Below are 20810 nucleotides of genomic sequence, written 5' to 3'. Positions count from 1 at the left end.
ATGAAAATGTATTTGATTAAATGGTATAATAATCACGTTGGAGGCTTGGGTGCAGGAAATGTGAAGATGCTGCTCTTCACAAGTTAATAAGCCTCATGGTTTTGGTATAAAAAAAATGAATGCATACTGCCACCCAGTGTATGCAACAGGTTTGTGGAAAGGTGTGAGAGTATGACTCATAGGTATCTCTGCCTGTAAAGTGATACTGGGTGTTCTGTGTTAATTGTTAAAACTGCAGCAAAAGCATTTTAAAGTTCAGATCTCCTCTTACCAGCAGTCTGGAATAAGGCACAGTACAGTACAGTGTCTCAGTTACACTAATGTAACCGCATGTATAGCATCCACATTACTGCACCATGCATGTAAAGACAAACATTGGGGTTCTACTTATTGTAATTATTATAATTATAATTATCATAATCACATATAATGACAGTAAGGTTCAGACTTTTCTGGCATGTCTCCTCTTCTGCAGCCAAAACAGTAAGACTGTTGCCTGCCTTTGTTCACTATAGTTTTATTCTATTTTCTACCCTGGTCATCCAGCAAAAGGCTCTATGATCCTTGTTTTGTTAAAAACTTAAAATTCAATAAAGCCCAGAGATCAAACATGCAGTTTAATCTTCTCCCTTTCCTGTGACCAGCCTGTGACTTTTTCCCACAGCGATGAGTCACTAACTGTGAGCACTGAGCACCCATCATGAATTACTGTAAACTGAGGGGGCATGAGGGCTGTAGAATCTATTAAGCACAATACAAATGGAGATGCAGAGTGACAGCACTTGACCCAAAGATAACATTTTTTCTCTATTTGTTGTGAATAACAATATTTCAAAGGGCAAATGTCAAAAAAACAACATTACAACTATCACTGAGGACATTTATCTCCAGTGTTTGATTCATTTCCTCTTGATTTAAGATCCTACGTAATGACTGTGTCAAATAAAAAAAATCTCAATCGAATAAATAGAACAGAAGCATGCTCACGTGCTTGGAAAAAAAACATGTCACCATCACTCATTCATAAAAACACTTCAATTCACTGTACAAGATGAGCACCATCGACCTTTGCACGTACAGTGACATCATACTGGCATCATTATAAGTCTCTGTGTAGTGCTGTTTTATACCTACGCCAGAGTTGAGCTAAGCTGTATACAGAAACCACTGAACAGACAGACCAGACCTTGACATGAGCTCAACTCGTACGAGGTGACGTACAAGCAGATCACCCTGAGCGTATCATTTACGCCATTGTCAAAAGAGATCTCTGTCATGCAGCACATCATCTGTCCAGCGTTGGCTGAGATGTTTGACCTTAAGACTGTGAGGTGCAGCTTTCTGCGCAAGTGGACTCTCTTGCTTGCTTGTTAAATCTTTTATTTATCAGCTCAGTGCACTGAGATCATAGGTGCAACAAGAATACCTGAAATCCAGACAGTAGAAAAGCTGTAAAACAAGTGGTAGGAGGATTTAATTTTTACTGAGCAGACTGCAGATGTCATCAGCTTATCTATTTTTATTTATTCATAAGGGACCATGTATGCTATAAAAAATACACAGCCCTATGTAACCGACTCCATGTACTTTAATGCAGGGCTCCAGACTGCCCCTAGAATTTGAGACATTGGGTGCGTTTACATGGACACAAATATTCGGAATAAAAGGCTGATCCGAATAAAAATGTGTCATGTAAACACGTCAATTGGAAGATTCTGATCGGATTCGGCTCGATCCGAAAGAAATTCTGTTCGGATCGAGAGGGGTGGTTTATACCGATCGTTATTCCGAACGAGGTCCATGTAAACACTTATTCCGATCATTACATCCTTTCCCACTAGCGTGACACGGCTGTACACGGTTCTACTCGGTTCTTATTTATTTAGCCTATTCATTTTTGCTTTTACACACTCCAGTGTGACGTCCGACAGGAATCAAACCCGCTAAGTTTAAAAACACCCTGGCAGCAGCGCACACGGATCTACTGAGACTTGTTATTCTGTCACCTGAGTTAACGAGGTGGACGAGTGAGTTTGGAGCTGATGAGAGGAGAGAAAAAAGAGAGCGAGTAGTAGCCTACCGACCCGATATCGCTGTGTATCTCGCTTTCAGAGTAATCCCGCTTCTTTCCCCGCTCTCTCTCCGTTGTCTTCACCGTCTTCCACTGACGTAACTCCACAAATGTCCAGAGCCCACATGGCTAATTAATATGCACGCGCTGTTTTGCATTGACCATATGGTTGTGTTTGGGTGTATAGAGGCATATGGCATGTTCACATCCGCACTTTTCATGGGTCCGGTGTGATTTATCAATGGCAGGAACAGTAGTAGCTACACGTTGCTGAGTCTGCTGGCGCAGGTCCATTTTGAGTAGGCTACTGAATGGGATAAACTGAGCCACTTCCGCGTTTATTGGTTTGTTTACAGTAGTACAGGAAGTACAACTCTTCTTCTGCTGTTGTTTTAGGGAAAAAGACAGCTCTGCGCATGTCAAAATGCTGTTATTCTGAATAAAGCTCGGTGCATGTGTACGCACGTCATGATCGGATTATTTGATTTTGCGCCCATGTAAACAGTGGATTCGGATTTTCCGATCCCTCAAATTTTTAATCTGATCAAGAAATTTTGCGCATGTAAACACAGCTAGTGAAAGTAAATTTTTCATCTACTAGCACAGTTGCAACCAGTAAATTTGCTTCTTTTTTTTGGTGAAATGTGGAAGGGACGACTCAAAGAATCTGGTATCTGTCATTGCAGGTGACAGGCCAATGTGTGTGAGGATCATGAATGAAATGGAAATGTGAATATTTGCCTTGTTGTGAGTCAATTTACAGTGTGCACCCCCAAATTTCCTGCTTGCACCCCTAAATTTCTAAGTTAGGGGCCCCTGTGCTCCTCCTAGTAAAAAAAAGTTAGTCTAGACTCTGGAGCCCTGCTTTAATGTCATCGAGCCTTTTCTAGTGTCATCTACATAAATGACCTGTGATTTGTCTCCACCCAGATGATCTGACCGGGGTCACCATAACCATTAGACGTCTCAATCAATAGTAAACATTGGTCACAATTAGCTATGATAATTGCAAAAACAAGCTCCTGGGTCATGACGTATATGGCCGGATGGATGGTTAGACAGACAGACAGACAGACAGACAGACAGACAGACAGACAGATAGATTTGATGCACAATGAAAACTAAATTATACTCTTGACCTCTGAATCTAAATGTTACACTGCTCACAGTAACTCTGCAATTAAAGCCTCCAGTCAAAGACCTTTTCACACGTGTGAGTCACTACTGTAAGCACTCATTATGAACAGAGGGGGCATAAGCGCCTCTGATTATGTTCAGTGTACAATACAAAAGGAAAAGTCATAGCACAGTTGAATAAATAGCTTTGTGGATGCTTTGAGCAATAATATGTCAAAGGGCAAAAGTTACGCAAACAACAAAGATTAAATTAGCTATTTTCCGGATTCAGGATGAAGGAAGTTTTCTGTTTTTTTAAACTTTTCATCATTTCTTAGATATTTTTTTTGCCACAGCTTATGAGACGTATTCCTTGAAATGAAAGGAAGAAAGAAGAAAAGAGTTGTGTGTTACCTATAGATGTGTTCCTTATCGATTTAGCCGAGCCTGTCAGTGTACTGAAATACTTCTTCCATATAAAAACCTGCTCACAGTGAAGATTTGTCAGATAGGAGATACACATCTGCCTCTTTTCTTTCTTTTAGTTAAAAAAAAAAGTTAAAGACAGCCAGAAAACACGTCACTCGCGGTATTAACCTCTTGCTGAGAGAACTTCCAGACATTTGTCCCATAGAAAAAAATGCATTCTTCACTCAATCTGCAGGGAGCCCCCTTTAAAAAGAGTGGTATGACATATGGGGTAACCTCCAAAGTGGCATCCTTCTGCTCCGGGATAGGCCACAGGATGCTCTCTGACGGCCCTGAGAGCAGGCTGACATTTTACTGGATAGGAGAAATTAAAGAAAAAGATAGAAGCTAGGAGCTTTCGTGCGTAAATCTAGGCTGAATCATGACAACATCTAATAATAGAACATCCACTTTGCTCGACATGCTGAAAATAATTGTCCAAAAGGACATGTTTGCTTAATTTATAAATATCTCTAGCTACATCTCATAGCCGTCATCAGACAGAGGGTAAGTTATAGAGCTATGCAGGAATACCCAATTAATACATAGAAGAAATCAAACAAAACTTGAATATATATATAATATAATCAATAATCCCTTTTATAGAATAGAATTAAAAAAATAGAATATTGAATGTAACTTTGTTGGGGATAATAGTTCAGTAAGTTCTGGTGGTTGCTGTAGTGTTTGGGGTAGTTGCAAGGTAGTTTCATAGCATTTGGCGGTTGTTGTACTAGAAAATAATAATGTAAAAAAAAAACACGGAGGTTACAAAAACAGGTTTGTTTTCTCTAAAAGCACATTATAGATTTTTTTGCAAGTTAATGATCGACAAGGTTACAAAGCATTAAGTAGCTACACACCAAAGGCAATTGTCAAAATCCATTCATTCATTCACTCACTCTCAATTGCATGAAACACCTTCTTTGGGGTCACAGGGCCTACTGACATCAATACATCCTTCAGTACAGAGATGCCCACAAACAGCACACAACTAGGCTACACAATTACACAACACAACTCAATGCCCCAAAGGCCAGGGAGCTGGTCAGTGACTTCCAGCATGAACACTTGGCCATCCCCACATTGGTGGTAAATTGCCAGGCTTTAGACAGTGAAGTAATACAAACACCTCAAACCACAGTAACTAATCCCCCTTTAGCAACACGACTTCCTTCAGAGGATAAATTAACATAAACTCCAGCTCCACCACATGCTGCTGTTAGCTTTCCACAGGTGTTTCATTGAATGCATCATCACCATAGACTGTAAAAAGAATGGACGTAGCGTCCGTGACGTCACCCATTGGTTTTGGGGAGTCGTTTTTGTGACTCAAATATGGCGGCCTGAACAGCGCCATGTTGGATTGGCTGGCCGAGAACCCGCCCACTGGCCTCGAAGCAGCTGTCCACGGAGCTGCTCGGACCTGTCACTCAACGTTTTCGCGCCCTAATTGGCCAGAGTTTTAACCTAATAACAGTAAAACGGTAGAGTTAAAAAAAAATTCACCCCCCTCAGAGTGTGTGCGGGGGTAGAAACTATCGATTGAGAAAAAAAAACGTTCTGACACCAGGCTTTTAACATGTTTACTGAGGATGTAAAATCGGCGATTTTAACATGGGGGTCTATGGGGAATGCTCCCTTCTGACACCAGCCCCCAGAGGAATCCGAGGGGATTGCAGTTTTTTGAACGCGGAAGTGAGCTTCACTTCTCAGACCGACAACTGCCCCCTTGATCATCACCTACAACATAAGCCTGCCACACATGGTTCAGTGCTCTCATCCACCTTAATCCTCTCAGCGAAATCCTAAAAATGAGCAGCAGAATTATTGAAGTGAAGCATTATAGACATTATAAGCAGCGGTAAAGTGACAGGACTACAAATAGATTCAGATTTAGACATCACCCCTCAGGGCATGTCAGGCTTTGTGTCTACATCTATCAGACTCATTAGAGACACAACATGGCTGAAATCCAGTTTCACTACTGTTGCACTCAGCACTTCACAAAGACCACAGAGTCCACAATGATCCATCAGCAGCATCACAAACCAGCATGACTTCAAAGAGGAGCCGACTCCCTACCTGTGATGTGAAGTCCACTTCAAACTGTTGAAGGAGTTTCGCCACACTTCGCGCCATATTTCTCCCATTTCCTTCTTTCTCTTAGGGTGTGTTTGTTTTCCTGCTGCAGTCCCCGCTCTTCTTCTTTTTCATCTTCTTCATCAAGGTTTGGCTCTGGTTCAAACTAATATACGGTACAAAGGACACCATTGCTTTTGTTTTCTTCTTAATATTCATCGTGTCTTCTTTTTTCTTCTAACTCTTTTAAGTTTGGCGGTTCGCAAACAGCGACCTGGTGCAATACCGCCACCTACTTGACCGGAGTGTGGCTGCAATAGCTACTACACGCCCTCAAAATAAATAATAAAACAAATATCCTTATATCAGAGGGGAGTCTTGCCACATTGTGTAGTGTACCATGTTAAAACACCCAACTTTTCAGCAGAATTACATTTTTCACCTTTCTCCTGCTGGGTGTCACTAATAATTAATAATAATACCCACAATAGATCCTCAAAATATGGGATTTCCTGCTGTTTGCCTAAAGAAAATAGATTTATAAATAGAGTAGGCCTACATTATCCATGTTGTCATTTAAACTTTTTGAAATTGAAATCAATGACATTACTGTAGGAACAGTGACTGTAATCTACTAAACAAGTCATGTGCTTTTCATGAAATCAATCTTAGTCCAATTCAGGTTTAATTATAATCCACATTTTGGCATTACAGCAAAACCCAGAGTATAAACACAGCGGCAACAGCATCGCCAGACAAAATTAATAATAAGGGGTAAAATAGAGACATGCCAAAAAAAGGCTCCATGGAGCTCAATGATGCAAGTTAACTTAAAAACATTGAATATCTTTTTCTATGGGGATGTAAAATTACATCCGAAAACTGGGTTAACGCTGACCTATTTCAAACAGCTCCATTTTTTAAATCTCAAAAACAGTGGCGACAGATCGGAAGTGTACCATATTACAATATCACCTACTGCTAAATTGAGGCATGGAGTGAAAAACATGCCTTTGTGAAATAGGGTAACAGACGGATGCACAAGCAGGGAGAGGGAAATGAAAGACGCTGGATTTCTCTAATGCAGTGCCATTAAAGGAGACATCATGGTGTCTTGTCACCATGTCAACATGGTGCATCCTCTGAAAGACAGTGAGCTGTAAAAGGGGGTTAACACAGTGACATTGAAAGAGATGTTTTTATTGCAGGAATTCCTTTTATGGCTCTGCACTCATGACGAATTAGCATTAGCATGAATTAAAGATTTATTAGCAAAATAAGCTTTAGGAAAATAAAAATAAAAAGCCAACAGAAATGTTTCTTTTCACCATCAGCATGTGTTTGTCCGTGCAAGGTAACAGGAACAGGAGGAATCTGGGTGAAGAAGTGTTTTATATATTCTGTTTACTGCAAAAATGAACCTCTGTCCAACCAGTGAAATGCACATTGTTGTGGACAAGGACAAAATAAAAAGGATACCATGTTTTTATGGAAACTGTAACCGGAAAAGTTTCTGCAGTACAAGAGCCTACAATTTCCTGAGTTGTATGAGTCATGGCATGCAGAAATAGTCTCTAACCCATTCAGAGCAGAAAGAACACGTTAATTTAGATTTTCATTGAATGTCATGAACGTCCAACTCAGGTTATTATTTCTTTTTTCTACGGAAGTACCAAATGTTATGCCAGGCATTTGATATTTTTTTTGGTACTTTCATTTGAAGGTATGGTACACCATCAACTGTTTTTTCAGTTGATGAGTGTAATGGGCTTTGACTGCGTTCACAAAATAATGTATCTGTACAGCACATCTAACCTCTAATCATTTTCTACAGATATTCACCTTAAATTGTGCAAAAACTCACTAAACTTGCTCAGAAATCTGTTCACAAATCAAATTTCATCACCTCCTTGCTTTTATAAGCAAACATATTCTTTTTTATATTTTCTGGTCAGTTGATAAGATATTCATGCATAGACAAGTAAATTTCATTTTAATCATATTCTACAGCAGTCTCGGCCTTGATTCTGCAGTAGAGGTGTTATACTGTGTCACCAGGAGATGGCAGTCAAGTTAAACCCCTTCAACTGTTACAGTAAATACCATAGACTGTAGTGAATCATATACATGGGTTCAGCTCAGTTCCGGCCTCTTCTTGGTGTAATACCACGTTCATCCAAATACTTATTTTAAAATGCAGAATATATTTTGTCATAAGTACGAATTCTATTCTTGAAAATTAGAAGCATGTTAGCCACCCTGTCTAGGCCTGATTTGATTTGAGTGCCTATAATCAAGCAGTCATTCCTATTTTTGCCATGGTTATAATTTGCCACCTAGAGATGCACAGGACAGGAGGATAGGTGACTGGTGCCTATAACTTTGGGAATCATGTCCTTTAAATGTGGACAAGACCAAAGAGATGGTGGACAAGGACAACTTTAGAGAGAGGAGAACTGTGACCAAACCCCGTATGGACGTTGTGTGGGGCACTACAGAGATCTTTGTACCCATGTGATCAGCAGACTGGACTGCAGGACCAGCACCATTTGTACATAGGTATTGTCCCTGTCATTCCTTTACTGCCATTTTGCACAGTTATACAGACACTAACTAACCATATCTGTTTTTATGCATATATTACTGTATTACTGTAATTTTTCTTCAGTAGATTGATTTTTTTTTTAGAAAAATGCCCATGCACAGCGAACAGTCAGGTGCTGGTAGTGTGGCATAAAAGTACAATCAGTAGAAAGAAAACGCATAGCTTCTTCAGGCTCGAAGAAGCTATATGCGTTGCTTACTGTAAATAAATCATAGATCCTCCATGCAGTCTTAGTGTGTGGTAGGCTATGTTGCCACATTTTGTGGTTTTCTTGAAGATAGATAGATAGATAGATAGATAGATAGATAGATAGATAGATAGATAGATAGATAGATAGATAGATAGATAGATAGATAGATAGATAGATTGATTGATTGATTGATTGATTGATTGATTGATTGATTGATTGATTGATTGATTGATTGATTGATTTTTAATGGTCACTCACAGCATGAAACTACTCAAGTCTCAGTACCTATAATAAAAAAAAACAACAATAATAATAACTAACATACTAAAAGAGAGCCGTCTAGGCTATATAAGTAAAAGTGAATTTAAAAAAAAAACAACCTCTATCTCGTCGTAGCTAGTTGTAGTTTTAATCAATTTTTCTGGATATTTTGGTGTTTTTCAATCTGCTGTAACAAACACTTTAACCCAGCAGGGGGCGGTGATGAGCCATAACACTAGATGTCGACAACCGCCCCTGACACCAAGGAAGAAGACCGACACCCAGGTTCAGCCAAGGCTTGTTGGAGTTACAAGTGAGCAACACTTCGGTCGCAGTGGGTAAACAAGACAGGTAAACACGGTCTGTCACGGCTCGGTTTTATACATGATATCTCAGTGAAACCGAACTGTTTTTACTTGGCTCGCTAAATGTGCTAGCTATCAACTTTTTCTGCTCGACTTGACTGACATTAGTAGCTGAAAAAACCCTGCTGAAGCTGAAGCAGCCGTTAGCTTAGCCAGCTGTTAAATGTCCTGTGTGACTGGGCTTTAGCTAGCCCTAAAGGGTATTTTAACAAGTAACTGTTAATCTGTTGTCACATAAATAAGTAACGTTACGTCTAAAGACAGCTTTCTGCTTGCTTGCTCGTTTGTCGCACACATTAGTCGTCCGTCATTTATCAGAAACCAACATGTCACTGTGCTCACGCTAACCCTGTGTTTTCCTCTGTCTGCAGGGTCCAGCTGTTTGCCGTCTGCACTGAATCACAGGAAACACCTTGCAACTACAGATTAACACTTTGCATAACATCAAAGCTTTTGATCTGACGATGCCGGGGGGAAACCATTAGTAAAATATCACTGGTACTGGGAGCCAGTACCAAAACAGAGCAGTCCTTTCTTGCCTGTTTTGTTTCCCCCTTCATTGAAAACAAATGGTTTTGAGCCATGGATCAAGCTGTTGTGGACGGTCCCGTTATCCTTGTCATCAGGGCTCCCAACCAGAAGTACGGTGACCAGACCATCAACTGTTGCCAGAACTGGACTGTGGAGAAACTCAAAGCTCACCTGTCTGATGTGTACCCAAGTAAACCAGTGAGTATTTCCACATTATTGATCCACTCATTGCTGCTGCTTTCTGTCATCTTTTGTGCTTCCCCGGCTGTCACCCAAGTTAGCTGATCCATAGAGCTAATACTGACTAATATGTTATTGTGCCTGCACTGGGGTAGTTTGATTGTAATACATTAGTTACACATTAACATCATGGTCAGTTAATGCCATGTATGCATTCAGAGGAAACTTGTTAAGATCCAACATGTCAGTTTTGTCTTTTACATTTCCTCTCACAGCTCGTGTTGAGGAATGTGAGATAAATGTAATTGGCTGGTATTTTAAACTGAACTTGTGTCCAGTATTTACACAGCCACTTCCAACATTTCCTGGTCTCTTGCTGCTAAACCTCTTTTATGATTCATATAGCAATTGAACAATCAGCACAGTGACACACACCAGCAGCAACCTTGATCTATTCTCTGAAGGGAAAGAAACTGTGTCTCTCGAGTCACAGTAGCTGAAAGAACCTATTAGTGTGTAGATTTGACGTCACGGTGAAAGGAAGGCATTTAGATTCCTGTTGTATTGTGTTGCTAATCTGACTATGCTCCCCTCCCTTTCTGCCCAATGCTTGATCTGATGCAATCATTGTAAACACAATACGGACAAACCGTTCTCTTGTAAACCTGTTGAGTAATCTCTGTATGAGCTGCAATTTTGTCAGTGTAATTTTACCGGACATCCACTGTGGCATATTTTTTACAATGAGGCAAACCTGAATCCAGAATAAAGGGTTGTTACTGTAGCTGCATGTGGCCGGGATTTAAAATAGGCAATTTAAACTCCTGAAGGGCCACACAGTGAATGTGGGCTTAAAGAGGACACACACTGACCTTGTTGTACTGTCAGTTTAATCCACTGTTAAGACCCACTTATCCCAGTTAAGGTTACTATGATCTTAGCCTCATTTACCCACTCATAAAATCTTTGCCTTTTGATGTTGTGACCTACATTACCCTGTCTGCCACTTTTTCTTTTGGTATTCGCCTCAACATTAAACATTTTTGTATTAAAGAAAGGGGTGGGGAAACAAGCTAAGGGAACTACACAACAGTCTAGACATTGATGCTAATACAGACTCTCACATCTGATCCGATGTTGTCGTTATAAAACTTTTTTTCAGAGCTCCAAAGACCAGAGGCTCGTGTATTCTGGGAAGCTGCTTTTGGATCATTTTACTTTAAAAGATGTGCTCAGAAAGGTAGGTTTTCTCTTTCTGTTCTGGGATGGTGCTAGAACTGGTTCATAATTGGCTCAACCTGTAGTGTAAGTCCTCCAAAAACCAGTTTGCTCCGTGGGCCAGAGAGCCACAGTGGAGCCGCCGTCGCCACAATTTATGTTGAAGTTGCCTTGCATACAAAGCACGCACTGTCATGGAGGAATGTTTCCATATTTTTCATCCAGTGTTTTGATTAATCAGATTAATCTTCATGTGGATCACACACTTGACAGTTACCGACCGACATTCTTTAACAATGTAACAGGGTCCTGAAGGGGCAGCAGCCTTCAGCACCATATAAACATTAAGCTGGGCTTTGTAGTTGTATTTGAGTAGAAAGACACATAGACTAGATTACCAGTGCATGTGACCAGTGGTGGCGCAGCTCAGGATAAACCTTAAGAAATAACTGCACAGGTTAATGCTGCTGCTTTATGTGAATATCTGACACTTGGGTAGACTAAAAAGAGACACTGCACTTCATTGTTGAATTCATCTGTTTTTAAAATTATATTATGAATTTATAAAGGTCTTTTTTGTGTTTTGTTCTTTGAATTTATTTGATTTTTTAATTTGGGTTTATTGTTTGTTTTGCCCTGCAGCAATAATCACATCATAGCACTTTATTTTGAAATGGGAACTTAGTTAGTTTTCTGAAAATGCAAGGGATCAGTGGGATATCATTTTGGCTATAAATATGTATATAATTGACCAATATGGTGCAGATTTATGAATGTAAACCTCATCATATAGCTTGACATCTTAAATGTAATGGCTAAAGGTAAGGACACAATGTTCACATTTAAAAGGAATTGGGTCAGGAATTTATTATTATTTTTTTTTCTATGAACATGCAATCTTTAGACTGTGTGTGATAATAACGAGCTCTTCTGCCTTCTACAGCAGGATGAGTACCATATGCTCCATCTAGTGTGTGCCTCACGAACCCCTCCCAGCTCCCCAAAGCCGCCGAGCAGCCGCCGTAACAAGCCTCAGGAGAACTTGGCCAGTCCCACGGTGGGTCACCCACACACCTTTCCATTCATTTCATCATCACCACACTTCCTTTCATCATCCAGCTGACTGCTGTAATGCACCCCTCCCTGAGGATTAAAAAAAAAAAGACTGCTTGGCTTTGTTCTTTTTTACAAGATGGACTTTGAACTACTATGAATATTCAGATCTTATTTTCCTGGTTACAGCCACTTACAAACTCAAATAGCCCTTCGGCTGGTCATCAACACCAGGCACCTGCAGGGGAGAGCAGCGATGGACTCAGACAGAGAGCCGCAGCCTTCCCTTACCACCAGATGTATTTACAATATTCACAAAATATGCACAGGTAAGTTTCTCCAGAGTTTAAGGTATTTTCGTCTTAACTAAGATCATTCCAGACCTGTAGATTATTTATCAAACATGAAGCCTCATTATGAAAACATCACTGAACGATGTCAAAATAAGCACCTCACCTCATGTTACGACAGCAGTCTTACCTCATTAGACCTGGGAACATTTCCATATCATGTTCAACATTGCACGCTGAATTAAATGATGTCAGCTGCAGCACAAAGTAAAACATGACTGAGAGAGAAATGTGTCATCTCCTGCGCTGAACAAAAATAGCATCAGTTTAATAAATTCCAAAACACTGAGTCCTCGTGCTTCGCTCTGCAAAAGAGTTAAAACTTGCTAACTTTTTTCAACTTGTGAACACAGAGGATCTAAATGATGGCTCCGAATTAGCATCTTGTCACGAGGACTGTGTGACATCACATAATATGCAACAGGATGAGAAACGTTATGAGTTGATTCTGTGTGAGGAGAGTACTGACACTAAATGAAGCAGAGCTATTATTGGCTTGATATAATTGGTTTAGTTTTGTTTGCATAGTCGGATTGTTTGTCAGTGATAAACCATCAAGACCAACACAAATATTGTTACATTTTTATCTTGAGTGGAAAATTAATTAGTCTGTTAGTTAATGCTGTGTCCACTGATAACACATGCTTTTCAAATCTTCAGGCAGGTCAAGTTTAACTCTGATGCACCGTCTCTTTTTCCAGCTGGAGTCAGTACCCTCCACAGGCCACGCCCCCCACAAACATGCCTGCTTATTACAACCCCTTGACACTGATGTGGTGGCAGCAGCTGTATGCCCGGCAGTACTACATGCATTAGTAAGTCGCTCTATGTCTGTGTCCTGTCTCGCGTAAACGTTTTAGATTAACACAAGAATTGAAAACAACATAGACTGGAATCACCGCCTTCAACAATCAAGTCTAGTTGCAACTCACACCCGTGTCTGCCCAGATCCATGATGTTTGTAGTGAAGATTTTGAAGGAATTTGATAAAAAATGTAGTCAATTTTTTTTTGTTTACATTTACCAAGGTTAATTAATAAACTGAAATGCACTCAAATTATTAATTAAATGCATTTAAAGAGACCCCGAGGAGTTTGCTTTTGGTTATAAAAGAGTCTCATATTAATGTGGATGAATCTACATTACCCACACTTGTTAATGAGTCAATTTTCAATAAATATATCGTTTTGTCTTTATAGTTATTTTGATATTATTATTTAGTGGTCAACTTGCCGGATCGTTAGTTGGCATCGTTTATGGTCGGAACTACAACGATATCTGATTGTCTTCAAACCTCCGACTTTCATTCTTGATTAATAAGAAAAATTCTTTGCAAATGCTTTTGCTTTCGTCCGTCTTGCGCCGGTCCAAGAATTTCACTGTACACACAGAGGCTCATGGGAAATGTAGTGTGAAAACACTTCGCTTCCCGAAACTCCTTGTAGTCTCTTTAAAATTAAATCACAGAGTTGAGTAAAATTATTTAGGTTTTATTCAAATAAATATCTCAGTGATATTGGCTTATTTTCAGATTAATTACATTATATTATAAAGAATCAAACAGAGTAAAATTTACCAAATGAAGTTGGGTGAAATAGATTAAATCAACTTGACTAAAAAGAGTGATGGAGTGAGAGAGTGAGAACATCACGTCTTCAGCAGGTCAATGAAACAACGTGACGCTGCTGCAGCTCCTCTCACATGCCGTTTGTTTTCTTCCTCTCAGTCACTTGCTGGCCGCCTCGTCTCAGCACCTCAGGCCAGACCCGCCCTCCGCTCAGACTAATCAACCCGACCCCCTGAGCCAGCGACCTCAAGCAGATCGCCGTGGCAACGCGGAAGTCCAAATGAACGCCCAGGGAGGGGAGATCCTGAACGAGGAGGAGCTGAACTGGGACTGGCTGGACTGGGTGTACACATTTTCGCGCGCTGCAATCCTACTCAGTATAGTCTACTTCTACTCGTCCTTCAGCCGCTTCGTCATGGTGATGATGGCCATGCTGGTGCTTTACCTGTGAGCGGTCCTTTTACTTTACCTGTGAAAACGTCAGACAGGACAGGAGGCTCTGTGTGTAAACTGGGAGCTTGATGTGTGTGTTTCCGTCTGCACTAGGCACCAGGCCGGCTGGTTCCCTTTCAACCTGGAGAACGAACTCCTGCTGCCTGGAGACAGAGCCAATCCGGACGAGATGGAGGGAGAGCTGCAAAACCACGAGATACGAGAAGAAATGGTCACTACATTTTTCATCCATCTCAGGGGCTGAGGGGCTGATGGGATGTTTAACTGAAACAGTGATCGTTTCTGTGATTTAATGTTTTCAGTGAAGTACTAGTTTCACATAATGGGTCAGCAGACGGATTCAAAAAATGGTAATCAGTTTCAGATGAGATAATGAAAATTAAACCTCGATTTCGGGTGTAAGCATAGCAGAGAATTAGAAAACGGCAAAGACAAAATTAGAATCAAACTCTTTAGAAAACTATTGATTAACAAACATGAAAAAACACAGAATGAAAACACCACCATTACATTGTAGCTTATAGGGCAACATCAGGGACCAAACAGACTCTGGCTGCTTTGAAAACACTTTATCTGCATGTGATGAATTTGAGTTTCTCAGATATATATAAAGTAATTTTACATCAGGGAGCTATTGCTGTTAGCTTCTATGTGTTCTCATTCGTCACTTGACTCCTCTTTGTCACAGGAAGGAGCGATGGACGACGGCTCAGATGACGACGGGGAGAGTGGAGAGGAAGGAGCAGAAGATGCGAACAGCGTCCCACACACGGGCTTCCTTTCCTCCACGTGGTCATTCATCATAACCTTCTTCATGTCACTCATCCCAGAGGGGCCGCCAAACGCTGCCAACTGAACCACCAACACCACCATGAACCACCACAGTTTTCCACGGGTGGGCGACAAACATCCGACCTGTTTAGGGAGACTGCCTTTCTGTTGCGATGCAGTGTTATAGTTTCCACTTAACTCCATATCTTAGACTTTGAGCCGAAACACAAATGACTGATGTAAGATGAAAAGAGAGAAAACGGTCACTTTATATCGACTTTCCTTGTTTGTCTGCACAAGGACAAACATGTTGAACTATCAAATGAAAAGAACATTAGCTGAACGTATATAAACAAGGACTCCTAGTAATGCCTTGTAAACATAGTGAAAATAACAATAATAGTGTCTGCCAATTGTTTCTATTATATATATGTGTATATATATATATATATAGGGACAGAGGGCACATTTATAAAGAAAAATAATGTCTGCACTAGTGTTTAACAACCTGAATCTCTTTATTTGTTTTTAAGGAACTACAATTCTTGTAAAAATAGTTTTGTTGGAATTGTAGTGTATATTTTTTTTGTAATGTTGGGTGTATTTGAAAAAAGGCCACTTGAGTCCAAAAGCTAAACTTGAGTGAGTTCTCCTGAGTCATGTAGCACCTGTGATAAATGGTATGGAGTGAATTTGGCTTGAGAGTTGACAAAAATGTGTCTGAACACATTGTGTACTGTGTGGAAGTGTTAACACAAAAGTGATGTTGGCCACTGAAACTGCAAAACTACGTACCACTAATTGTCTCAAAGAGCATGGAAGAAATGAGACAGAGAAACTGATCCTTCACTGTTACTGGAATATCAAACAAGACGAGTGTTTGTGTGGCGGCGAGTGGGCAGGAGACGCTTTAACATTTCCTACTGACGCAAAACAGAGTTTATGTAGGAAAAAAAAACAACCCCACACACACCTCTTAAATTTGTGAAAATGGCTGCTGTTACATTAGTCATGTTGTGTACCAATAATAACGTTAATGTTTATTAAACCTACCTTCATGGGAATGTTGTCCTCCTGTGGTTATACTGTCTTTTCCAGATTATAGAGTGGTCTTCCTTGTTGGTCCCAAGGCACTAACGCTCCGGTCTATGGTCTATGAAGTGTTTCTTCTTTTCATCTTCTGTGTCAAATTTAGATTTGCTGCTACACCTATAGCTTTTGAGGACCCAGGCAAGTTATATATGAAAACATTTGACATTTACTTTCCTTGATTTTTCCCATAAAATGAATGGGCGGAGGTCAAAAAACTGAAAAAATTGTTGGACTTTTTCAAAACGTCCACTTACTTTCACCTGGAGACTCCATACTCCATTTTACAATGTAGACAAAAGTCTAGTCAATTTTAGTAGTTTTCCACATTTCATTTATACTTTTTGATGAGTGATCAATGATCATGATCACTTCAGGAGAAAGAATTATAATGGGTGTGTGTGTATGGAAAGTTATGGGTAGAGTCAAAGTTTCTGCAAGTACATTTTCTAGTTTCTCCTGGTATTGTTGTTAGGGTTAGTAAGTGGAGCACAGGGGACTATATCCTGTTCTTCAGCGTCTTAACACTGAAACAAGTATCAGTTAAGAGTCCACCTTGACATTTTCAGGCAACATTGTTGAAAAAGCCTCCGTATCTATGCTATGATAAGTTTAAACTGTGCTGGACTTTGTGCTCTCTCAACATTGTAACATTGAAGGCTGCAACTGTTACAGTGACGCTGATTAACGTAACACCCGTGAGGTGGATATACATATGTGGTTAAAAGCAATGTTGTTTCCTTTCAGCATCATGGAGTGACTCGTCTGATCAAATTACTTAGTTCAATTATTTGGAACTAACTTTTGCATGAGTATAATTATTCCACAGCCTTTGTGCTTTCTTTACCAGTATTAGACTGAACATGTGGCCCATACTAGATTTTATTTGGTAACTGATGGTCACTCCTTGTGGCTGCTCAAACCTTAGTTCAGGTCTGATGAACTGTAGGTTACTCATTGCTGCCACCATTTGTCTGTAACATGAAAAACAGCCTCCATATCGTTTCTGTCTAGACTGATCTAATCACATTCATCCAGAAGTGTGTTTTCAATACAAATCAACCAGCTGTGGATTTTTGGGGACAGTATTAATATTAGTATTTAGGATTTCCCAATTAAGGTACACTTAATTTGTATGAAGTGTTATTTTTTATTTTTTTTACACAAAGTACGTACACAACATATCTTTCAAGGGTCCCTTTGATTTGATATTTCTATGTCAGTTTATTATTGCTTTATTTTCAATATCCACATTACATCAAAACTAATCTAGGCCAGTGAACCTGGCTAATATATTCGTCCTGCTATAGTTTTGACTGAATTATACATGACTGACATACTACAGAGTAATTTCACAGATACTACTTGTACACTGGGGACTTGAAGAAATTTGCATTTATCTCAGTGATGAACCCACTGCTCATCTAAAATTGAGGAGTGGCGAGGAAACGGGTGACAGGCTGACATAAAGAAGAGTTCACTCCGAGGCTCAGTGATGAAGACAAAATGAAGACAGAAGGAAGTTGTCATGTTTACACTTTTATTGCTTTGCACCGATCGGCCATGACAGAAGTCATCGTTCAAGCTAACAACAGGATGCAGTGTGCTTCACTGATGTTGTGTCTGTACATCAGAACAAATGCTTTTTTTTACTAAGTGATGTTGGTGTGATGATGGAGGAAAAACCTCCTTTTTGTTGCCGATATATTTCATCCACCTATATAAGCTAGAATATCGTAACTGAGACACAGAGTGACCAGAGGGTCCTTTTTTTTCAAAATCTAAACAAACAATATTATCAAATTATAAGTACCATGGTGTACTTACTGTGACGTTTACAAATGGTCCACATATATTTAGAGCTATAACCATATATGACTGGATTTCAAATTAAGATTTGGTTTTTAGAAAAAAATAAGATGTTTGGCTAAATGTCACAGACTTAAATGTCTTGATGTTGACAATAAAATCATTTGACATTCACTGATCAATCAAAAAACCAGTACCTCAATATCGACTATAGAGCTTTTATGTTGTGAGGAAATACTAGAGCTGTGACAGTAGAACACGCACACAGAAACAGTAGTTAGGGGTAACATTTTTTGTAAATGGAGGATAGCTCGGGTTACATCGCTTGAGTCGGTGGCTCAGACGAGGGAAAAACACTGCAACAGACAAAGCCTCTGCAAATGGGCCGAGTAACTGGTTCCATCGGGTGATGATGGTCTGTCTTTGGCATTTGTGTGCCATCATGTGTGTACCTGTACATCTGTTCTGAACACTTAAATTATCAGTACAAGACTTGCACATTAAAAGAGCTTTGACAAGGCACGTAAGCTATTTGTCCGGAGAGTCACTGTAGCTACACACAGACAGAGCTGATGAAACAGACACATATCGTTTCACAAATTATTCTTCGCCTGGATATTAGCTAGGTTCATGAGTCCATACGTCACATGGTATGGAATACTTATTGCTAAAACAGGACTGCACGTAGCAAAATAAGAACAACTTCATAGAATACAATAATTTTTACATTTACTGTAGAAATATTTTGCATAAAATGATCTGCAATGCTAGACATACCAAGTTATCTTTACACCACACACACACTAGAACCAACATTAATACAGACAGTATAAAACAGGTGCGACTAACTGGGGTCACAAATATTCTCTCTTTTACTCTCCCACCCTACTATATTTTTATGATTTACAGCATTTATTAAAATAGATGTGATACCAGCGATGACAGGAATAAAGTGGACAGTTAATTCTCGCTGCCCTGTGACAAAAATATCAAGTGACCAGAGTCAGAAATCCGTCAAGATTCCTGAGTTGTTTGACTGACATTTGAACGGCAGCTCTATAGATATTGTGGGAGGAGAAGTAACCTTTTTATTATCGCACTATAATCCATTTTAGGTAAGAAACTATACTGGCAAAGTGCTTACTGTACAGTACAGACTTTATATGGCCTCAGGAGTAGGTTTCTCTAATCCTACGGATGAAAAGAACACAGTATACATAAATACACATAATGATATTTCTATAACAGCACATATAATCATATGCAGGATGAGGTTTACAGTGAAAATAATTGACCAACTTTGAGCAGCAATATCAATACTGTTCCCCTAGATGGAGGAGAAATAACCTCTAAGTAAATCTATAAAGATGTTTGCAGTAGTGATGTGGTGTAGTACTACAAGTAGCATCCATTTATTTTAATGTACCTCTGTTTTGGTTTATGTCATTAACTGTGTCAGACCAATTATAAAACATAATCATCTGTCACTGACAGTACCTGAATGGCTTTGATCAAATGAGTTTTGAAGCTGGTGTAGTTTAGTGAGAGGTCGTCAATCTGACCTGAAATGTGAGGAAACAAAATAGTGCAGGACAACTGAGCTGCGAGAACCAACTCTTGCACAGCACAGGAACCAGCTAAAACAATGACAGTAAAACTTGAAATTAAAATATACAAGAGGTTAAAAGGTAAAAATTAAATTTGCACAGTCTGAAAATCCCCACCAGTGAGGCCCCTTCCTTTGGCATCTGTGGTTTAAATGGGTGATAAGAAAATTGCTATTTCCTAAACAGTGAGCGTCGGTGGGCAGTAACAGCAGAATTCCTTCATTCCTCGGAGATGTGTGCTCTACAGTACGTCGCGGCAGCCTTCTGTTTGTACGTGTGCTGCCCCCGCCGCTTCAAGACTTGAGTGGAGAAGGACTCGCAGCCCCTTGGGGAGGGTGTGAGCTGTGCAGGCAGGTTGTGCCGCTCCAGTTCTGTGCCCCCTTTCCCACTAAGATGGTGCCCGTCAGTGGGGTAGAGTGTTGTGTGGGAGAAGGTTATCAGGAGGGAAGGAGGGCCTCCCTCTTATCACAGGAAGGTCTCGGTTGTGGAGGCTCCTCCAGGTGAGTCTGGGCTGACGTCCACTCTAACGCAGGCCACCTTTTCCTGGCTGTCGTACACAGGTGAACAGACGGTTAAGATGAGTGCAGTAAAGTACACCACAGTATAGTGTTCAAATATGCAGCTCATAACAGTGACAATCTAGGACAAAATTACCAAATCTGTTAAAGTGTTTATTTTTATGCAGGTTAAATTTGTGTCATTATTAATGTGAATGATGAAAGTATTGCTGTCAACATACTCCAATTAGTATCTAAAGGAGCTGAAGAATTAAGCCACATCTTTGTACACTGTGACACCCAATTACCCACTACTACATTTGTATACCTAAAAAGGGGCTTACCAATTCTTATCCAACATAAAAAGCATATTTTCAAAACCCTGCTTTTTCTGTACTTCCCAGGACAGAGTAAGCTTAACTATTTTTACTCCAAAAAAGACACAGTAGTCCACATTTTTTGTCCACATTACATTGTGATACTGAAGTTGGGAGCAGGGACTCACTAACCTTCCACTATACTTCTCA

General features: G+C 39.9%; 2 protein-coding genes across 12 annotated transcripts in view; one reads left to right on the top strand and one right to left on the bottom strand.

Moving 5' to 3' along the window:
- The first annotated feature begins 9058 nt into the window (after positions 1-9058).
- LOC146978558 (homocysteine-responsive endoplasmic reticulum-resident ubiquitin-like domain member 2 protein) lies at positions 9059-16345 on the top strand. 2 transcript variants are annotated; one of them, XM_085791304.1, is made up of 9 exons: positions 9059-9144; positions 9530-9887; positions 11032-11109; positions 12034-12144; positions 12330-12469; positions 13192-13305; positions 14217-14504; positions 14604-14721; positions 15199-16345. In XM_085791304.1, the coding sequence occupies exons 2-9, from the start codon at positions 9741-9743 to the stop codon at positions 15364-15366; spliced, it is 1164 nt and encodes a 387-aa protein (XP_085647430.1). In that variant the 5' UTR covers positions 9059-9144; positions 9530-9740; the 3' UTR covers positions 15367-16345. The 2 variants fall into 2 exon arrangements, with proteins under 2 accessions (XP_085647430.1, XP_085647429.1); XM_085791303.1 differs by having other exon boundaries at positions 12031-12144.
- Positions 16346-17893: 1548 nt separating this feature from the next.
- The window catches only part of LOC146978557 (sodium bicarbonate cotransporter 3-like), a 40109-nt gene continuing 37192 nt past the window's right edge, over positions 17894-20810 (bottom strand). For 9 of the 10 annotated variants that reach the window (XM_085791307.1, XM_085791305.1, XM_085791311.1 and 6 more), the window contains one exon: positions 17894-20333. In XM_085791307.1, coding sequence (XP_085647433.1) covers positions 20310-20333 — 24 coding nt within the window. In that variant the 3' untranslated portion in view covers positions 17894-20309. The remainder of the gene's footprint in view (positions 20334-20810) is intronic. The other variant, XM_085791314.1, reaches the window with a different exon arrangement.

Source organism: Trachurus japonicus, chromosome 11 (assembly GCF_045865225.1).
Source record: "Trachurus japonicus isolate A0001 chromosome 11, Traja_1.0".
Taxonomy (NCBI): Eukaryota; Metazoa; Chordata; class Actinopteri; order Carangiformes; family Carangidae; genus Trachurus; species Trachurus japonicus.
The sequence above is the reverse complement of the archived record's forward strand: the minus strand, read 5'-3'. Positions and strand labels throughout refer to the sequence as shown.